The sequence below is a fragment of the Mandrillus leucophaeus genome, unplaced genomic scaffold, assembly GCF_000951045.1.
Source record: "Mandrillus leucophaeus isolate KB7577 unplaced genomic scaffold, Mleu.le_1.0 Scaffold21, whole genome shotgun sequence".
NCBI lineage: Eukaryota > Metazoa > Chordata > Mammalia > Primates > Cercopithecidae > Mandrillus > Mandrillus leucophaeus.
In genome coordinates, this window is record NW_012102143.1 from 2,593,639 (window position 1) to 2,612,904 (window position 19,266).

General features: G+C 39.8%; 1 protein-coding gene across 1 annotated transcript in view; it reads left to right on the forward strand.

Moving 5' to 3' along the window:
* Positions 1-19,013, forward strand: part of TRPM8 (transient receptor potential cation channel, subfamily M, member 8) — a 99,328-nt gene extending 80,315 nt beyond the window's left edge. Inside the window, exons 23-26 of the mRNA XM_011980276.1 lie at positions 8,048-8,147; positions 9,273-9,306; positions 15,476-15,567; positions 18,173-19,013. Coding sequence (XP_011835666.1) covers positions 8,048-8,147; positions 9,273-9,306; positions 15,476-15,526 — 185 coding nt within the window. The 3' untranslated portion in view covers positions 15,527-15,567; positions 18,173-19,013. The remainder of the gene's footprint in view (positions 1-8,047; positions 8,148-9,272; positions 9,307-15,475; positions 15,568-18,172) is intronic.
* Positions 19,014-19,266: the final 253 nt, after the last annotated feature.

Here is a 19,266-nt window from a genome sequence, read left to right on the forward strand (position 1 = left end):
AGGGTGAGCAGCTTGACCCCATCCTGTTCAGGTTAGCAGAGTGTACCCATTCAGTTAGGGTGAGCAGCTTGTGCCTATCTGCCCAGGACTATCCCAATTGTAACATGGAAATTTCTGCCTTCTGGGAACCTCCTTGGTTTCAGGGACTGCTGGTCACCCTTCTGGTCTTCACATGGCCCTGTGTGCTAAGGGATGTAGAGTTAATGACTCAGGTTGGACCATGCTTTGGTACCTTCAGGATTTTCATTTTCAGTTACCTTCTTGTGAAAAAAATAAAGGAGGGCCACTTTAGGTCTCTAAGTGAATCACTTATATATAATTGTGTAACAAGTCACCCCGAAACTTGGTTTCTTGAAAGCATTTATTTGCCCTTGATTCTGTGGGTCCCTCCTGGGGCGGGGCAGGGCTGGGCTGGGCTGGCTGCCTCTGCTCCTTGAAGCATCCAGTGGTTGGAAGCTGGGCCCCAGGCTGGCTGGTCCGGACGTCCACACGCATTCTCACGTGCAGGGCTGGCTAGGCAGCACAGGGAGTCTCAGTGTCACCACACATAGCAGCTGGGTTCCTGCAAAGAGCAGGTGCTGCAAGGCCCCTGAGGCCGTGGCTGAGAAAGTCAGATGACGTCACTTCTGCTGCATTCTATTAGCCCAAGCAAGTCACAGGCCCACCCAGACAGAGCTGGTAGAGAATGTGACTCCGCTTCTGGGTGGGAAGGACAGCCTACCCGGTGGGTGGAAGACTCCATGGCCCTGTTTGGCCATCATGGCCCTGTTTGGACACCTACCACTCTAGGCATCACTGAGCTGAATGCGCTGGTCCTCTGAGAGTGCCTCCCCCACCCAACGCTGGTCTATCAAAAGAAGGAGAGCTTCTCACTGCCCGTCCTACTCCCAATCACACCAGAAATGCGTGGCTCCCTTGGAGCAAGGTGCACGGGGGCTTACCTCTCATTAACTCACCTACCATACTAGACTTGGGTAGTTTGAGCAGTCCAACATTATCTTTGATGCCTTGAACAATTTAAAACCAAATTTTCTGTGCCCTGACATCTGCAGCTGCATTCATGCCTGGAAAATGCTGGTTACATGGGCTGACCCCAGGGTGCCTTTCCTGATCCTCACCATGCCCAGGCAGTTCCAGCAAATCTTTAAGAAAGAGCTTCTTCAGCATAATCTGCACTTAGCTGATTTTCTGTTACTACTGTTCCAAAATTGATATATTTTCACAAGTAATTTGAAGATCGAGTATGTTTTCCATTCTTTAAAAAAATCCTTTCCTGAGCACATTCTTTCTGAGCAGCATCTGTGGTCAATGTGGATGATTTATTTATTTATTTATTTATTTTTGAGACCGAGTCTCACTGTGTTGTCCAGGCTGGAGTACAGTGGCACGATCACGGCTCACTGCAACCTCCGCCTCCTGGGTTCAAGCAATTCTCCTGCCTCAGCCTCCCAAGTAGCTGGGACTACAGGCGCCTGCCACCAAGCCTGGCTAATTTTTGTATTTTTAGTAGAGAAAGGATTTCACTATTTTGGCCAGGCTGGTCTTGAACTCCTGACTTCGTGATCTGCCCGCCTCGACCTCCCAAAGTGCTGGGATTACAGACATGAGCCACTGTCCCCCGGCCCTATGTCGATGTTTTTAAAATGCATAAACTTGGCTCCAGAAAATGACCTTTGGCAATTTGGGAATGAAATGGCTAATGGCTTCCTTGATATTTATAAATTATTCGGTTATCTCATTACGGTCAGGGAGGAAAAATATCTTTTCTTCTACCTATCTTAGGCTCATGGCTGAGATCCCTATAGCAAAAGACAGAGTAACAAGAGGAAAGCATAGAAATTTAATGTAAGTTTTATGTGGCATCGGAGCCTTCATAAGGAAAGGAAGATCCAAAGAAACAACCTTTATTTTTTTTTTTGGAAATGGTGTCTCGCTCTGTCCCCTGGGCTGGAGTGCAGTGGCGCAATCTTGGCTCTCTGAAGCCTCCACCTCCGGAGTTCAAGCAACGCCCCTGCCTCAGAATCTCGAGTAGCTGGGATTACAGGGGGGCACCACCGTGCCAGGCTGATTTTTGTATTTTTAGTAGGGACAGGTTTCGCCATGTTGACCAGGCTGGTCTCGAACTCCTGACCTCAAGTGATCCGCCTGCCTCAGCCTCCTAAAGTTCTGGGATTACAGGCGTTAGCTACTGTTCTCAGCCAAACTTGAACATTTTTAATGGTAGGTTTAATGAAGAGTGGAGGGTTGTGGAGAAATAGGATAGGGCAAACAGAGTATGATCCCATGGTAATAAACTGGGAGACCTAGCAACGCCTATGCATTCACATTTCTCTCTGCATCCCTGTGTCTTTGGAGATGAGGACACTCTTTTCCTCTACGTATAAGGAGGGTGCCTCTCACATGAGGGTCCTATGACCTGCTGTAGGGGAAGTTCAGAAAATCCTTCCTAGGTGATATGACCTGCTTCAGGGGAGAGGGGCAGGAAAAGTCAGATCAGAGAGACCTTCCTGATTGTGTGGTTTTTCTCCAGTTCTTTCTGTTTAAAATATCCAATATGCCATGGTGCCATATTTTGAGGTAGTGGGTCCTAAACCCTATCATCACTTATATTCTGGACGGCCCCCAGAAACCAATAAAAAAAAAGTGCTCATAAAATGTCTAAGTAGGGGGATAAAAGTTAGAAAGGAACATCACTGAGTTCTAATAAATTTCAGAAGCAAGAGTCTACCAACCTCATTTCCTGCCACAGTCCACTTTGGCAGAGTTCTGTAAAACGCACCCCACACTACCCACAGATCTAAATTGGAAAACTGAGTGAGCACAAGGATGTGTGGAAATTGTGCACAGGCAAGAAAAGCACAGCATGAAAAGGAGCACCCCCCGCTTAGCACCTATAAAAATAAATAGTGTAAAAGCAGTCCTCTTGCAGGAGGGGGTCAGTCCTGCACAAACATGAAGTCTCAGTTCTGGGGATGCAGCCATGAACAACAGCACATGGGCTGGGCCTGGAGGCCATCATTTGGTGGGAGCTAGACCAGAGGTGAGGTAGATAATTTCATGGAGAGCCTGCGATGCAGGGAGTGAGGGGGCCTAGGAGAGCCAATTCAACAAATGCATGCCAAGCGCCTGCCACATGACAGTGGGCCCTGTGGATATGGTGCTAAATAAGACAGAAGCTATCTGTGCCCTTGAGCAGGGCTCATCATCTGGGAGAGTGGGGAGCAGAGAATGAAAATGGAAAGGCCTTAATTTAAAAGTGTGGGAAACACTAATTTTAGGGATTGTGCAGGGGGTTATGATGGCCACAGAGAGGACATTTAAACCCTTGACTAGAGTGCCTCAGGGAATATTTATGGAGGAAGGGAATATTCAAGCTAAGACCCAGAAGATGAATTGGAATCAGCCAGGCAAAGGGGCAGAGGCTGAGATGGCACGACAGAGCAAGGAGTGGGCAGAGGGATGAGGGAGTTAAGAGAGGTAGGTGGGCAGGGGAGAGAAGACCTCGGGACTGAGGGTTGTAGGAGACGAGTGTAAGGCTTGGGCTGTATCCTACAGCCACGTTTTAGCTCCATACAGTCCCCCTCTCCCTGCCCTCAGCCCACCAAGTCACAATGTGCCATCCTGAATCCCAGAGGAAGGAAAAATTGTAGACAGGAGACACGACAGTGCAAGAAATGGTGACAAGAACCATGAAACATACATCATGACACCTCATTGATGATTGGACTTGTTTCCCTCAAGGCAGAAGTGAGCAAAGAAACTCCCAGGGCCAGTTTGGAGAGACCCACAAATCACCACGTGGAATTGGCTTCTCAGGTCCTGATGCTCACTCCTGTGACTTGGGGAAGATGTTGGCGGAGGGGAGGGTCGTGAGATGCTCCCCCGCTTCCACCTGGAACACTACTGAAAAAAGAAAAGTCGCTGTTAGATAGGAAATTTGGAGTCAAGGGCAATTTGGAAGTGGAAAATCTAGGGGAGAATCCAGTACATGTGACTAAAGGAATAGGGTTAGGTGGTCCTTCTCTCTGCTTTTTTTAAAATCCTCATTCTACTGTTCGCAGGTGTTGTGTCTTTCCGCGGCTGCTGGACAGGTGTTGCCTTCTGTTTTTTTCCTAAGGGTATTTGATAAAATGGTCACTGACGGCGGCCACCACTGGATTCATGTTCCATAGAGGGCTGATTCTGTCTGTGCCTTTAGTGTAATCTCAAATATTTTGAAGATTCAGAAAGTAAAAATATAAATTTTGCTAACCTAGACATGGTAATTGGTGGCAATTAAGAAACATTTAACTTGCCAGGAAGCATCGTTTTTGTGGGGTTCTTGAACTACTTAGAAATGGAGACAAAGTACTCATAAATATTACTTTAAATATTGATCATAACATATTTCTGTGTTCTCCCTATAGCTGTGAGCCCTAAAGTCTGGCTTTCAGAATGCAAATGTATTCACGACCCCGAACTCCTGTCACACCTTAAAGAATCATCGTAGTCAACTCTTTTAACGGCATTATTTTAAGATGTTAAATGTCACTTTGGGGATGTCATTAACAATCACACATACGTAACTGCCGTTCTTAATGAAGAAAGTGTTTTGACAATTTGGATAAGTTGCTGTCTTTCTTTCCATCGTTTTGCCTTGAAAGACAAAGTGATTCCATTCTAACTAAAAGCACAAAAAGTCTTTACATCAGGGAGAGGATTTGGAAGTTCAGATCTGGAATTTGACTATACTCAAAAATGGCACCCAGATACTAGAAACACTTAATGACACGCCTCAGGACTCTTGTTGGTTCTGTCTTGAAGCCATGTCATGGCTGGTGGCTATAAGACCTGGGAGAAGACTTAGGGGGCCATTCTGTGCCTTCATGTAACGGAAGCCCTACAAGCATCATACTTTTTTCTGAATGATTCAGGGGAAAAAACAAACAATGGATAAAAGTTGCAGTGAGGAAGATTTTGATTCAGTACAAAGAACAATGTCTAACAGTGTGGGCTATCTGGAAATGAGATTAATTGTTCTGTGCAGGTAGTGAACTGCCCATCACTAGTGGGATTCAGGTTGAGGATGTGTGGGAGGAAGGGACTGCATGGGATAAAGGTCCATTCTCCAAAGATACATTGTACTCAGTCCAGGATCAGGAGAATCGGGAAATTCAGTACTCCAGATTAGGGATGAGGTTGAAAAGGCAGGACAAAATTCATTACATTCCCCTAAAACGTATTTATTGATTAAGCACAATATGACTATAAAATGGAAACAAATCCCCCAATTTGGCCAGCAAATGACAAGAGGCTTCAGCTCAAGGAAGCCACCAGATAAGTCAGACATGAATGAGTGAATTTGGACCTGTCTCCCAAGTGGGCCCCTGGGAGAGTGGCGATCTCATAATAATCAGAGAAATGATGTAACTGCTGATGTTATCCCTTTTCAGACAGTTTATATTCTCAGGAAGAAACAAAGAAACAGTGAGAATAGGAGATGGCAGAAGGACAGGATCTTTCTCCACCCTCGGGTGGTATGGTGGTAATGGGACAGAGAGAGCCAGAAGCCCCACTTACTAACTGCCGACCCCCCAGGGTGCCTGTCACTGCCTGCTCATTTGCTTCATCTCCTTGGCGATGACTAATGCCTGAAACCACAGCACTTGGCAGTTGCCAGGACCTCTAGTTGGCAATTCATTTCCTACATGTACTTTGCTTTGCCTCCAAATGACAACGACGTCATGGGTTTAATTTTGAAATTGTTCTTCTTTGGATTTTTCAAATGACTTTCAGATAAGTAGAATCCAAAGTTTGACTTTTGGTACTTTTTTTGGTGACATTTTCAAGTACTAAAAAAGTATGCTACCCAGTAATTGCTTTTTCATAAAATATATTGTTTTTCATGATTCAGAAAGCAATCCATATTCATTATAGGACATTTGAAAAATATAGGAAAGCACAAATAAAGATGAAGAGCACATGTAACCCACCATCCAGAGGTAAATACTGTCAACACACTGGTGTTTATTCTGTTATTCTTGTGTGGGTGTGTAGGAATTGGATTGCTCTGTGTACACACATCCATAATCTAACTTGCTCATTTAACTAATAATACATTGCCAACTTTTTCCATATCCACAAATAACAATCTAATCTATATGACAATCTTCAGCTGTGGAGTAGTATTCTAGCCTATGGATGCACCATAATTAATCAGTTCCTTGTTAACCATGTAGATTGTTTCAATGCTTTTGCTAGCATAAAATGCTATGTTAAAGAGTTCTATGCATTCGTTTCTGAGCACATGAATACTTTTTTCCTTTGAGTTATTTCTAAAGAGAAATTTCTAAATAAAGGGTATGTACCTCTTAAGTCTTTGTATATTGCCTGTCCCCCCTCCTCCACCTTCTGGTCCCTCATTACCCTAAGGCAATAACAACTGACAGATTTTCCCCTCATATGGAAGGACTATTTATCCACGTTCTTGCCAGTACGGGATATAGTCATTATTTCACTGCTAATTTTCCAGTATGGTTAGTGAAAATGCTATGTCATCATTTCAATCAGCAATTTCTTTGACTGTTACAGAGGTTGGTCATTTTTTTTTTATTTTTTGGTAATTTGTCATCCTTGCTTTCTGGCTGTCTGTGTCCAGGAGTGTCTACCCTTTCCGTGCTGATTTTTAAGCACTCCTGTTGGACTTCCTCATTGATTTTGTTTGAAGAAAAGACATTGAAACTTCTTTGCTGGGAAAAATACAATTCAAAAAATTAGTTAAGAATTATTTTGTAAAATGAGTAACCACACTTAAAAATAAATCCATATTTGCTATGTAGAATTTGCTTAAATCGAGGCTGCACGCAGTGGCTGAAGCCTATAAACCCAGAACTTTGGGAGGCTGAGGTGGGTAGACCACTTGAGGTCAGGAGTTTGAGACCAGCCTGGGCCAACATGATGAAACCCCGTCTCTACTAAAAATATACAAATTAGCTGGGTTTGGTGGTATGCGCCTGTAGTCCCAGCTACTTGGGAGGCTGAGGCAGGAGATTTGCTTGAACCCAGGAGGCGGAGGTTGCAGTGAGCCGAGATTGCACCACTGTACTCCAGCCTGGGCGACAAGAGTGAAACTTCATCTACACACACACACACACACACACACACACACACACAGACACACACAAAGAATTTGCTTTATCCAACCACATGCATATTGGTTCTGTCTTTGACCCCCAATTAATTCTTTTTAAATCCAGAGAAATCTTATAATTATTCCTAAACTCTAAGATGTTGATGAATACATTTAAATGGTAACTCAAAAGTTAAAAACGACATAAATTTATTTCAAGTGGACGTGTGTGTGGGCATATGTGCGCTCCTGTCCCCGTGAATTTGTGTGGAGGTTTGACATCCATTGCATTTGTACTTGAAATATAGGTGACATGTGGATCTGTTCTTTTGTTGTCTTGTCATCTGAAAGGCTCAGGCACCATAATTAATTGAACTAAGAATCTTACTTGAATATGTCCCAGAACAATTTTAGGGCATGCTCTATCTTAGGTGAATTTTCTTTGAGGTCCACGTCTCATGTTTCAGGACAGGAACAATGCCTTGGGCTTATTTTCCTCTCCTGCAGATCTCCTACCCCAATTTTAGGTTGAGAGTAGGTACACAATTCATCAGCAATTATCTAGCTGAATGGTTTAGCATTTTTATGTCATCAAAATGGAAGAAGAGCACATATCAAATGGGAAGACTAAATTCATTAGTGGAATGATTTTGCTAAGTCACAAAACACACAGATAGGATTTGGATCGATGTCTATTTAGAATAAAGATTGCATTCTTATTTCACGCAGGCAGCTTCAATTCCTCATTGTTACGGAGAAAGCCATTACTATTCCATCACTCTGATGCTGTCACTAGGAGGTAACATTAGTCAGACCAGCCTGTGCAGGATAAATCTCATTCTTAGTTCCAGAGTCTCACAAAATGCCTAGAAGATCTTAATTTAGGAAGCAAGGGGCAAATGAAACAATTTGAGTGTTTTCTTTTTCTCATTATTCAAGGTTTCAAAAATGAGGACAACGAGACTTTGGCATGGGAGGGTGTCATGAAGGAAAATTACCTTGTCAAGATCAACACGAAAGCCAACGACACCTCAGAGGAGTATGTCAGACGTCCCTTTCTACTTTGCAAGGCTCCCTCTAGACATAAGCCCACAGATTGTAGGCAGCTTATCTGAGCAAACTCAGTAAAGAGCATTTTCAACAGAGAGCAATACCACCACAAAGATATTACCCGGGCAATTGAAGGTGACAAACACATAAGTGTGTGCCAGCCTTTGGAGAAGGGGAAAAAACACCCATCTACTATCCCAATTGCCCTTCAAGGCCCTGGGAGAGAAAGAGGTATTTGGAGCCTGCAGTGCAGGGCCATGAAACTGGGTAACGAGAAGAGGGTGGGTCCCCTGCTGCAGCTGCAGAGGTGGGTTCTGGCAAGACTCACAGGTCATGGGCCATTGGCATTATCTTGCAAGTGCCACACACCTATTTATCTTTGTGGTGAAGAAGTACAGAGACGAGAAGATAGACAAACCATTTTCTTGATCTATTACAGGCTGCCCCTGAAAAATCCTGAATTCATTTATGAATCGCCTGAAGCTGTTATAAAATCCATGTGATTAAGAAATACATTGATAAAACATCTTATAGAAATAGATAAGTCATAGCTAAGTCTGTAGGTGGCCCACAAGTCATATGCTGTGAAGTGTGTAGAGTGTGCTCTTATTGTAAAGGTCAACGTTCTTCACTGACAGCTGTCACTCTTCCTGAGAGCTCAAAACACCTCAAGTTTCACTCTAACAAAATATGAGTATACATAAGCACAACGAATACCTTTGCTGGGTTCAATACAGCTGTTGAAAGAAGCATGGGATGCTCATTCTCTTTTAACAGCAGAGACGGTGCCATAAGCTCTCCTCTGTCCCTAGACTCTGACATCTAGGTTTTGCAAGGCACAGACAGACTTACAAGTCATTTTTCAACACCCTATCAACAGAGATAGTATTTATGTGCTGTGCTTCTAATTGTGATGAGACAAAATTCTGCTTTGTTTGGGTACTAGGAAGACAATCAGAAAGAAAGGTAAATGCAGCTGATTCTTGATCTAGCTGAGAGTGAAAATGACTTGTATTCTGTACTTTAATTTAAAAGACTGCAAAATGGAGCCTAATAGCCCTCTCTCAATCTCTTTTTCTCTTGTTCACTTCGTTTTTCATTAATTTCTTTGCAGAATGAGGCATCGATTTAGACAACTGGATACAAAGGTATGGATCTGTTAATAGTTTGGATTTTTTTTTTTTTTTTTGGTCACTAATATCTTTGAGCTTTCAACTAGAGGCCAGTAGTTATGGTCAGAAAATAAAAAGAAGTTATATTCAGCTTTCTTAATTCACTGTCTAAGAGCTGGGTGCTGGAATGGAAATGCTTCTTATGCTCTAAGCATCACCCAGGTAAGCGTCTTGAAGTCCCAATTCCATGATGTCTAAAATCTTTTCTGTCTAGTCTGACTCAGGGCCCCCTCTTCTCTTTCGTTCAGCTGTGGAGGCAGGTGAAGATGCTTACAATTATAGGGAACATAAGGAAGGCTCAAAAGAGCTTTCTGGGGGCCTGTGTGCCTCGATGCTCGTCTTTGCTGCCACTCTGATTTGTTGCCTGTTTTATTTGGAGGGCATTGGAAATGCGTGAGTACGCATACGAACTCCAGGCATAGACAGAGTGTGCCTGCCCTCACTCTGAGCTGGGTAGCTAAAATTATAATCAGGTTCAAATCACAATCAGAAATCACAATCGATTCCTATATGCTAGATGCCTGCCAGGCTCTGAAGAGGAGATAATATTTGGTATTCTATCACGTTATTTTGAGAATGGCATCCTGGATGATGACATTCATAGACCTTCCAGTATTGTGGCTGTTCGGTGGGTAGACAAGACCCATCTGGTTTGGCAAAATCTATACCACCCAGTACCTTGTCCATAGTATAGAGCCTTAATAAATGTTTATTGAATGAATAAATGAACAAAAGGGGTCCTTTGCAGAGCTCTCATATAAGAACGTATCTGTTTACAGTTTCTTGTGTTATTTACCCCCAACATTTAAAAAATCTAGGTAGTAGTTGTCAGCTGTGAAGGTCCTAAGTCTAGAGAACCGTGGGTTGTTCTAAGCAGCTGCAATGAGGGGCAGCATGAACCGGAAGAGAGCCCAGTGGGAAGAAGTAGGGGAGTCTGGGTTATTCTGCCTGGGAACTTGCTTGCCTCTATAGACTTGGATTTTATTCCCACGCAAGGGAAGACTCAGGGAGTTTTAAAACCCAAGAGGGACCTATCTGGAATCCTCCTTTCAAAGTGCTCTCTGAGTGATCAGAATGATCGTGGAGGAGAGGCTCCAGCAATCTGGTTGGGGAGTTGGACGCGGTAGGAACTCTTCTACGTGGCGTGTTTGTAGAGAAAACAGTATTTTAGTTTGTTTTGTTGTTTTGTTTTTTATTTGAGAGTTTATTTGGGGTGACTTTGGAGGAAGCTAATGGAAAGCCGTCTTAGGGTTTGGGCAAAAGCTTCCCCAAGCCACACCTTGGTTCTGACTCTGCTGTGGGACATGCAGAGAGTGGATAGAGGAGGGCAGCAACAGTGGATGCAGGAAGAGAGGGACAGGGTGGGAGACTTGGCCCCAGCCTGGGCCCTGGGTCAGAGGAGAAGCAGTAGAATTGTGGATACAGGACCAGCTGACCTGACTCCCAGGGTCCAGAATGTTCGATGTTCGTCAGCCTGGACCCCCACTGCACAGCGCAGAGCCTTGGCCATCACTCAGGTGGTCCCACCGCCTCCCTCTCCTCCTCCCTTTCCCCTTGCTCTCTGTCTCTTTTAAATTTTCCCCTCTGTCCTCTTACCTCCCCTTCTGAACAACCAAAAAACCCTCCTTCTTTTTGCTCACACAGAATTTTAGGGATAATCTTTTGTTTCTCAAGAAAACTTTTGGAATCTCTTAAATTTATTTTAAAACAAATTTATTGAGATATCACTGACATATCAAATTACATATATTTAAAATGTACAATTTGATGGTTTGATGCATGTATATATTGCAAAATGATCACTACAACCCAGCCCAGCTAATTAACATCGTATTACTTCTACATATTTACCATCTGTGAGTGTTGTAGGTATGTGTGAGGGAATGAGATTAATTTAAAATCTCTCCTCCTGGCAAATTTCATGGGTCCAATATTGTTAACTGTTGTCACCATGCTGTACAGTCGATCTCTAGAATTTATTTATCTTGCATAACAGAAATTTTCTGCCCTTTGACCAGTATCACCTTATTTACCCCTTCTTCTTAGCCCCCGGCAACCACCATGCTACTCTCTGACTCGATGAGTTTGACTCTTTTAGATTTCACATATAAGTGAGATAGCACAGTATTTCTCTTTCTGTGTCTGGCTTATTTTGTTTAGCATAATGTCCTTCAGCTCCACTTATGCTGTGGAAAATGGCAGGATTTCTTTCCTTATTTTAAGGCTGAAAAATATTCCATTATAGGTATATACCACATTTTCTTCATCCATTGATCTCTTGATGGACATTAGGTAGTTTCCATATTTTGGCTATTGTGAATCATGCAGCAGTGAATGTGAGAAGGCAGATATCTCTTTGTGATCCTGATTTCAATTCTTTTGGATCTAAACCCAGAGGTGGGATTGCTGGATCATATGATAACTATATTTTTATTTTTGTGAGGAACTTCTATACTGTTTTCTGTAATAGCTATATCAACTTACCTTCCCACCAATAGTGTACAAGAGTTCCCCCTTTCCCACCTCCTTGCCAACACTTGTCATCTGCCTTTTTGGTAATAACCATCATAACAGATGTGAGGTATGGTCTCATTGTGGTTTTGATTTGCATTTCCCTATGATTAAGTGCTGAGCACCTTTTTATATACCTGTTTGACATCTGAATTTCTTCTTTTGAGAAGTGTCTATTTAAGTTTTTGCCCACTTTTTAGTCAGTTTATTTGTATTTTTGGTATTGAGTTGTGTGAGTTCCTTATGTATTGTGGATATTAGGTGCTTACTGATAAATGGTTTGTAAATCTCTTTTTCCCACTTCATAGGTTGCCCTTTTATTTTACTTATTGCTTCCTTTGTTGTGAAGAAGATTTTGTTTTATATAATCCCACTTGATTATTTTTGCTTTTGTTGTCCTTGCTTTTGGAGTCATATCCAAAAATTCATTGCCAAGACCAAAGTCAAGAAAGTTTTTCCCTAGGCTTTCTTCTAGGAGTTTTGCAGTTTCAAGTCTTATGTTTAAGACTTTGATCCGATATTTTGAGTTGATTTTTGTGTATAGTGTGAGATAGGGGTCCAATGTTATTCTTTTACATGTGGATATTCAGTTTTTTCAAAACCATTTATTGAAGAGACTTTCCCCACTGATGCCTTTAGATAAATCAGTTGGCTATAAATACGTGGATTTATTTCTAGGCTCTTTATTCTATTCCGTTGGTCTATATGTCTTTTTTATGCCAGTACCATACTGTTTTGATTACTTTAGCTTTGTAATATAATTTGAAGTCAGGATGTGTGATGCTTCCAGCTTAGTTCTTTTTGCTCAAGATTGCTTTGGCTATTCAGAATCTTCTGTGGTATTATATACATTTTAGGATTTTTTTTTTCTATTTCTGTAAAAAAAAAAAAATGCCCATGGTATTTTGATAGGGATTGCATTGAATCTGTAGACTTCTTTGAGTAGAATGGATATTTTAACTATATTCATTTTTTCAATCCATGAACATGGGATGTTTTTCCATTTATTTGTGTCTTTTAAACTTTCCTTTATCGATGTTTTATAATTTTCAGTGTACCAGTCTTTTACTTCTCTGTTAAATTTCTAAGAACTTTATTCCTTTTGTTAATTATATTAATGGATTGTTTTCATAATTTCCCTTCTAGATAGCTCTTTGTTGAGGTATAGAAATGCCATTAATTTTTGTATGTTGACTTTGTATCCTGCAAATATACTGAATTTATTTATTAGTTCTAACAGTTTTTTTTTTTGTTGTTGTTGTTGTTGTTTTTTGTTTTTTTGTTTTTTTTTTGAGATAGAGTCTCACTCTGTCACCCAGGCTGGAGTGCAGTGGTGCAATCTCAGCTCACTGCAAGCTCCGCCTCCTGGGTTCAAGCAATTCTCCTGAGTAGCTGGGATTACAGGTGCGCACCACCATGCCCGGCTAATTTTTGTATTTTTAGTTGAGATAGGGTTTCACATGTTGGGCAGGATGGTCTCCATCTCCTGACCTCGTGATCTGCCCACCTTGGCCTCCCAACATGCTGGGATTACAGGCGTGAGCCACCGCGCCAAGCAGTTCTAACAGTTTTTGTGTGTGTGTGTGTGTGTGTGTGTGTGTAGTCTTTAGGGTTTTCTTCATATAAGATTATGTTATCTGCAAACAGATAATTTTAGTTTTTTTCTTTTTTATTTAGATGGCTTTTCTTTTCTTTTTTTCTTGTCTGATTTCTCTGGCTAGAACTTCTCATGCTGTTAAATAGCAGTGGTGAGAATGGGCATCCTTGCCTTATTCTAGATCTTAGAGAAAAAGGTTTCAGTTTTACCCCATGAAGTATGATGTTAGTTGTGGGTTTTTCATATATGGCCTTTATTGTGTTGTGGTAAGTTCCTTCTATACCTATTTTGTTGAGAGTTTTTTTTTTTTTTTTAATCATGAAAAGACCTTGAATTTTGTCAACTGCTTTTTCTGCATCTATTGAGATGATCGTGTGGTTTTTATCTTTCATTCTGTTAATGTGGTGTATCACACTGATGAATCTTCATATGTTGAACCACCCTTGCATACCAGTGATAAATACCACTGGGTGGTGGTGTCTCCACGGAGCCTTTTAATGTGCTCTGAAATTCAGTTTGCTAGTAATTTAGTGAGATTTCTGTATCTATGTTCCTCAGGAACATTGGCCTATAGTTTTCTTTCTTGTTTTCTTTTTCTGGCTTTGGTAAAAGAATAATGCTGGCCTCACACAATGAATTTGTACTTGTTCCCTTTTCTATTTTTTGGAAGAGTCTAAGGTTTGGTATTTGTTCTTCTTTGACTGTCTGCCAGAATTTCCCAGTAAGCCATCTGATTTCCCAGTAAGCCATCCTGGGCTTTTCTTTGTTGAAAGCTTTTTGATTGCTGATTTTTTTTTCTTCATTTGTTGTTTGTCTGTTCAGGCTTTGTATTTCTTCTTGATTCAGGTCTTTGTAAGTTGTACATTTCTGGGATATTTCCATTTCTTCCAGGTTTATCTACCTTTTTGCATATAATTGTTTATATTAGCCCCTTCAGATTCCTTTCGTTTCTATGCCCTCTCTGTAAGGTTGTCTTTCTCATTTCTGATTGTATTTATTTGTGTCTTCTTCCTTTTTTTAAAAGGTTTGTTGATTTTGTTTATCTTTTCAAAAAACCAACTCTTACTTTCAATGATTTTTTTTTCCCATTGTTTTTCACCTATCTCTTTTTTAAAATGTATTTTGCTCTTGGAGTTTTTGCTCTACTTTAAACAGCTTACTAAAGTCATTTTACTATTAACAAATACAAGGCTCTCTCAAAAGCTCCTATAGGGAATACAAAATTTCCCCATCTCATTATACCAGAAAACAATACAATTCATCTTATGCCTGTAAGGTATGGATCTTACTATGCCTTATTTATTTTAGGAAGCCATTAGCACTTATAGTTTCATTTTGTTCTTTTATTTTTAAACAGTTAAAGAAAAAAGTTACTACTGAAATTAAGCCCAACTTAAATACAGATTTTTTGTTTCTTGAGTGAGTGATATAGCAAATTAGAAACCAAACTATACAGAAATTGCTTTTATCAAGTGTACTAATATGACGTGTAATTTAAAATGACTTCATGTATCTTTTGTAATAAATTTGTGAAACATGCATGGATCAAGATTAATTTCATTATGTCTCTTACTTAAATTGTGTGCTGTTTTTGTGTGTGTGGGGAGATCTTTTATTTGCAAAAATTTTATTAGTATCACATTATTTTTATTGGTATTATACTTTTACTAAAGCAAAACTTAATTAGTATCTTATAATTTTATTAATGTTAGTTACATAGAACTTTTTTTTTACGTATTACTTGTTCGTATTATTGAAATCTATTATCTCTATTTGGGAGCCACTAATGATTTGCCTCTGAATAAAGTTAATATTAATTGGTTTGCTAACTAATTGCTAGTGATATGATTTCAAAAAGTAAGCAATGATCAGGATCTGAAATATCACATGCCACTCTCATTCTGCCTTATTTTAGATGTGCTGTACTTGCTATTTAGTAGACATGTCTGTTTCTTAGAAAAGGCACGGAGCAATAATTTAAAAATGAAAGTTGGAAAATTTATCTTAAGACTGGTTCTATTTTTTTCTCTTTCCAAGCTTAATGATCTCAAGGGTCTTCTGAAAGAAATTGCTAATAAAATAAAATAAAACTGTATGAACTCTAATGGAGAAAATCTAATTATAGCAAGGTGAGTCATTCTAATGGCTTTTTACTTTGCTCTGAAAATTTGCATCTTTTAAGACTAATTTAAAATCATGATTTTTTCTCAGTTATTTCCATAAATTACCAAATTTGAAAATAACGCATTGTGAAAAAAAAAATTACAGACATACAGAAGGAAACAAGTTGAAGTTCCTTCTCACATTACCTTCCCTACCAATTTTGGCCCCCACACCAGGGGTTAGCATTGTTAGGGACAGGTTTTAAGTATCTTGTCCTGTAGGACCTTTTAAAACACTTGTAACCTATACAGCTATTTTGGCATGAATTGAAACAAGGCCACACTGTTCCAAGATCTGCTATTTTTTAATCTTCCTTAATTCTGTATCATGAATGTATTTACAGATCAGCACCCAAAAATGTTTTATTCTCATATTATATTTATTACTATGAATATACAAATATGTTAATCATCTTTTTGCTAACAAAAAATGTTTTGGTGAGGCATTCAAGGTTTTTAACAATAGTTCTTTTGCACAATTAAAATGCAATTCAATTTACTGGCAAAATTTAACCCAAGGCTTTGGTCCATGGTCTTACCATTTGCTTTTATTATGTTTTCTCATTACCTGTCCAAATCTTAAAACCAAATGTTAAGAATGTTTTTAGGGACATGTCGAGTTAGGAAAAAAACAGCAATGGGCATTCCACTGGATTAGAATTTTTTTTTTGAGAAAGCAAATTGTAAGGAATGGAAACATAATGAAGAATTCTCTTCTTTCTCCTTCCTCTCTTCCCTTCCTTCCATGAGTATTTATTGAGTACCTGCTCAGTGCTCAGAACTGTGCTGACCCTGGCACTGACCTCATATACTGACCACTGTCTATGCATTAAGTACGTAAGCTGCAGAAATTTATATTCATGGGATGATTGTGCTATAGGGGAAATCATGTTGCATCAGGTTCCTTTCAATCTTTCCGGTCTCAGAATTCTTTTCCTTGGGTTCTGACAGTTATAGCTCATATCAAAAAGCACTGTATTATGGAGGGCTTCGTTAGAGCAAGATTGATGCATATTTGATGTAATCTGAAAGGGAGGTACAGCCTCCTAATGTGCTCAAAAAAATAAGCCTTGCATATTAAGGGAGAACTTATTTCAACTCTTTCATAATTGTGTTTAATGAAAACACTATTAAACCTTATAATAAATTACAATTTGGATTTTGAAACACATGCTATTTTGTTTGTCAGCTGAAATGTAGAAAAAAAAATCAGGAACGTAAAACAACTAAAATGATACAAATCTAAAGGTGATTAAAGAGTTGTAATCATCAGAGAAGAGTCAGATTCAGACACACACATCCCCCTCTTAAATCTCCAATCTTCTCATCTCTCATTCTTTCTCAAATGTGCTGTGAGTAAAATGGGCAGACACACTGATTTCCTATCAACTTGTCCTTTGTTTAACTTTAAACTTTAATTAACATACTGAGAATTAAGTAATTGATGAATGAAAAGGAACTAAGAGAAGGACATCACCTACTTTTTATGTGTGTGCAGGTGTAGATATTTGCGTCTACACAGAAAAAAAGAGGATCAAAAGAGTTCGTGAGAAAACAGGTGCCCCCAAAATTCAGAACCACTGGTGGTCTTAGAGACAACAAATTTGGCATGTTCAATTTTTCGTATGCTTTTTAATTCTAGATATAAGATCATTTTTTTGAATGGTGTGTTTGTCATATCCTTAACGTCACTGAAAATATAACTTTACAGGCAACCAGCTAGGTATACTCTGCCAGTGCCTCCTGAGGCTTCTTTCTCTAGAGGGGTGACGGTAATCTTTCCCTGGGGTAGTGGTCAGGGAAGACAGTGTCAGCCTCTTGTGGGAGTGAACTGGCAACCATTTGATGTGGGCGAGGAGCTGACCCTGGGGACAAGCCTTTACCAATTCCCCCGTCTCCATCCCTGAATCAGCCTTTGATCCAGGAAGCTGGGATGAAATAAACAGGTAATTGTCTATTGTTTTCCTTCTCTTACACCAAAGTTGAAAGGAAATAAGAATCCAGGGTGAGAGCAAGCCATTTGTTTTCTCCTATCTTCACACTTAAGGAGTGGGCACCCTCCTCGAAGACTATAGGAATAGACCTTACCTTAAGGAAGGCCCCTGGAAATTGTTCATTTCCTGCATCATAATCCATTGATTCTTGCATTTGCTGCGCTTACGTTCTAGTTCATTAAAAGAATCTAAGTTGTTCTTTGGGGGGCTCATCATAAACCCACATTTTTGTAAGTTATTTCAGTTTTAATTCATTTTTTAAAATTTATACAGAAACCACTGAGCAAATAAAATGCTCAGAAACGTTCTGGATTTTAACCTAGATTGAATGAGTTGAGCCTTGATCATTCAACCTGAGTCACGCAGTTCACACCGACAAACTGGTCAGAATACACATCTTTAAAAAAAAAAAAACGTTCTCAGAGCTGCTTCTATTAAAAAAAATCTCTCAACTTTGGTGGTATATTTGGATCTATTCCCAGTATATTCCCAGTATATTTTGAAGCAAACCATATCCTGCCTGAGAATGGAAGTGGGAAATCTATTCTTATCACCGTGTTCTTTCTTTGTTTTTACAGATCATATTAAGGAATGCTGATGAACCATTTTGCTATCGACTACTAAATGAGAGATTTTCAGGACCCTGGGTACAGGATGGATGATTTTTAATCACCCTAGTGTGCTGAAACCTTGAGAAAGTGTGTGATTGGTTTCACACGTGAAGATGGATATAAAGGAAGAACATTTCCTTTACGTGTTTCTCCAGAATGGTGCCTGTTTCTCTCTGTGTCTCAGTGCCTGGGACTGGAGGTTGATAGTTTGAGTGTGTTCTTACCACCTCCTTTTCCCTTCAATCTTATTTTTGATGAACACGTATATAGGAGAACATCTCTCCTATGAATAAGAACCTGGTCATGCTCTGTACTGTGTCTTTGTTTATTTCCAATTGATTGCCTACTTTTCCCTTTTTTGTATTATGTGACTGATTAGTTGGCATATTGTTAAAAGTCTCCCAAATTAGGCCAGATTCTGAAACATGCTGCAGCAAGAGGACCCTGCTGTCTTCAGGAAAAGTGTTTTCATTTCTCAGGATGCTTCTTACCTGTCAGAGGAGTGACGAGGCAGTCTCTTGCTCTCTTGGACTCACCAGGCTCCTATTAAAGGAACCATCCCTATTCCTAAATATGTGAAAAGTCACCCAAAATCAACCTTGAAAGGCACTACTGACTTTGTTCTTATTGGATACTCCTCTTATTTATTATTTTTTTCATTAAAAATAATAGCTGGCTATTATAGAAAATTTAGACCATGTAGAGATGTAGAAAGAACATACATTGTCCCCCATTACCTTAAGGTAATCACTGCTAACAATTTCTGGATGGTTTTTCCAGTCTATTTTTTTTCCATGTATGTCTCAATTATCTTATAAAATTTTACAGAATATTATCGTACTACATATATACTTTTATGTAAGCTTTTTCACTTAATATTTTATCAAAGATGTTTTTATTATATTCACAGCCTTCTTAAACATTATATCAATAATTGCATAATAGGCAACCTCTAGTGATTTCCATAATTTTGCTCATTGAAGACTGTTTCCAATTGATAATTGGATGAGCATCTTTGTGCATGAATCTTTTTGCTGTATTTGGGAAAATTTTCCAAGGTT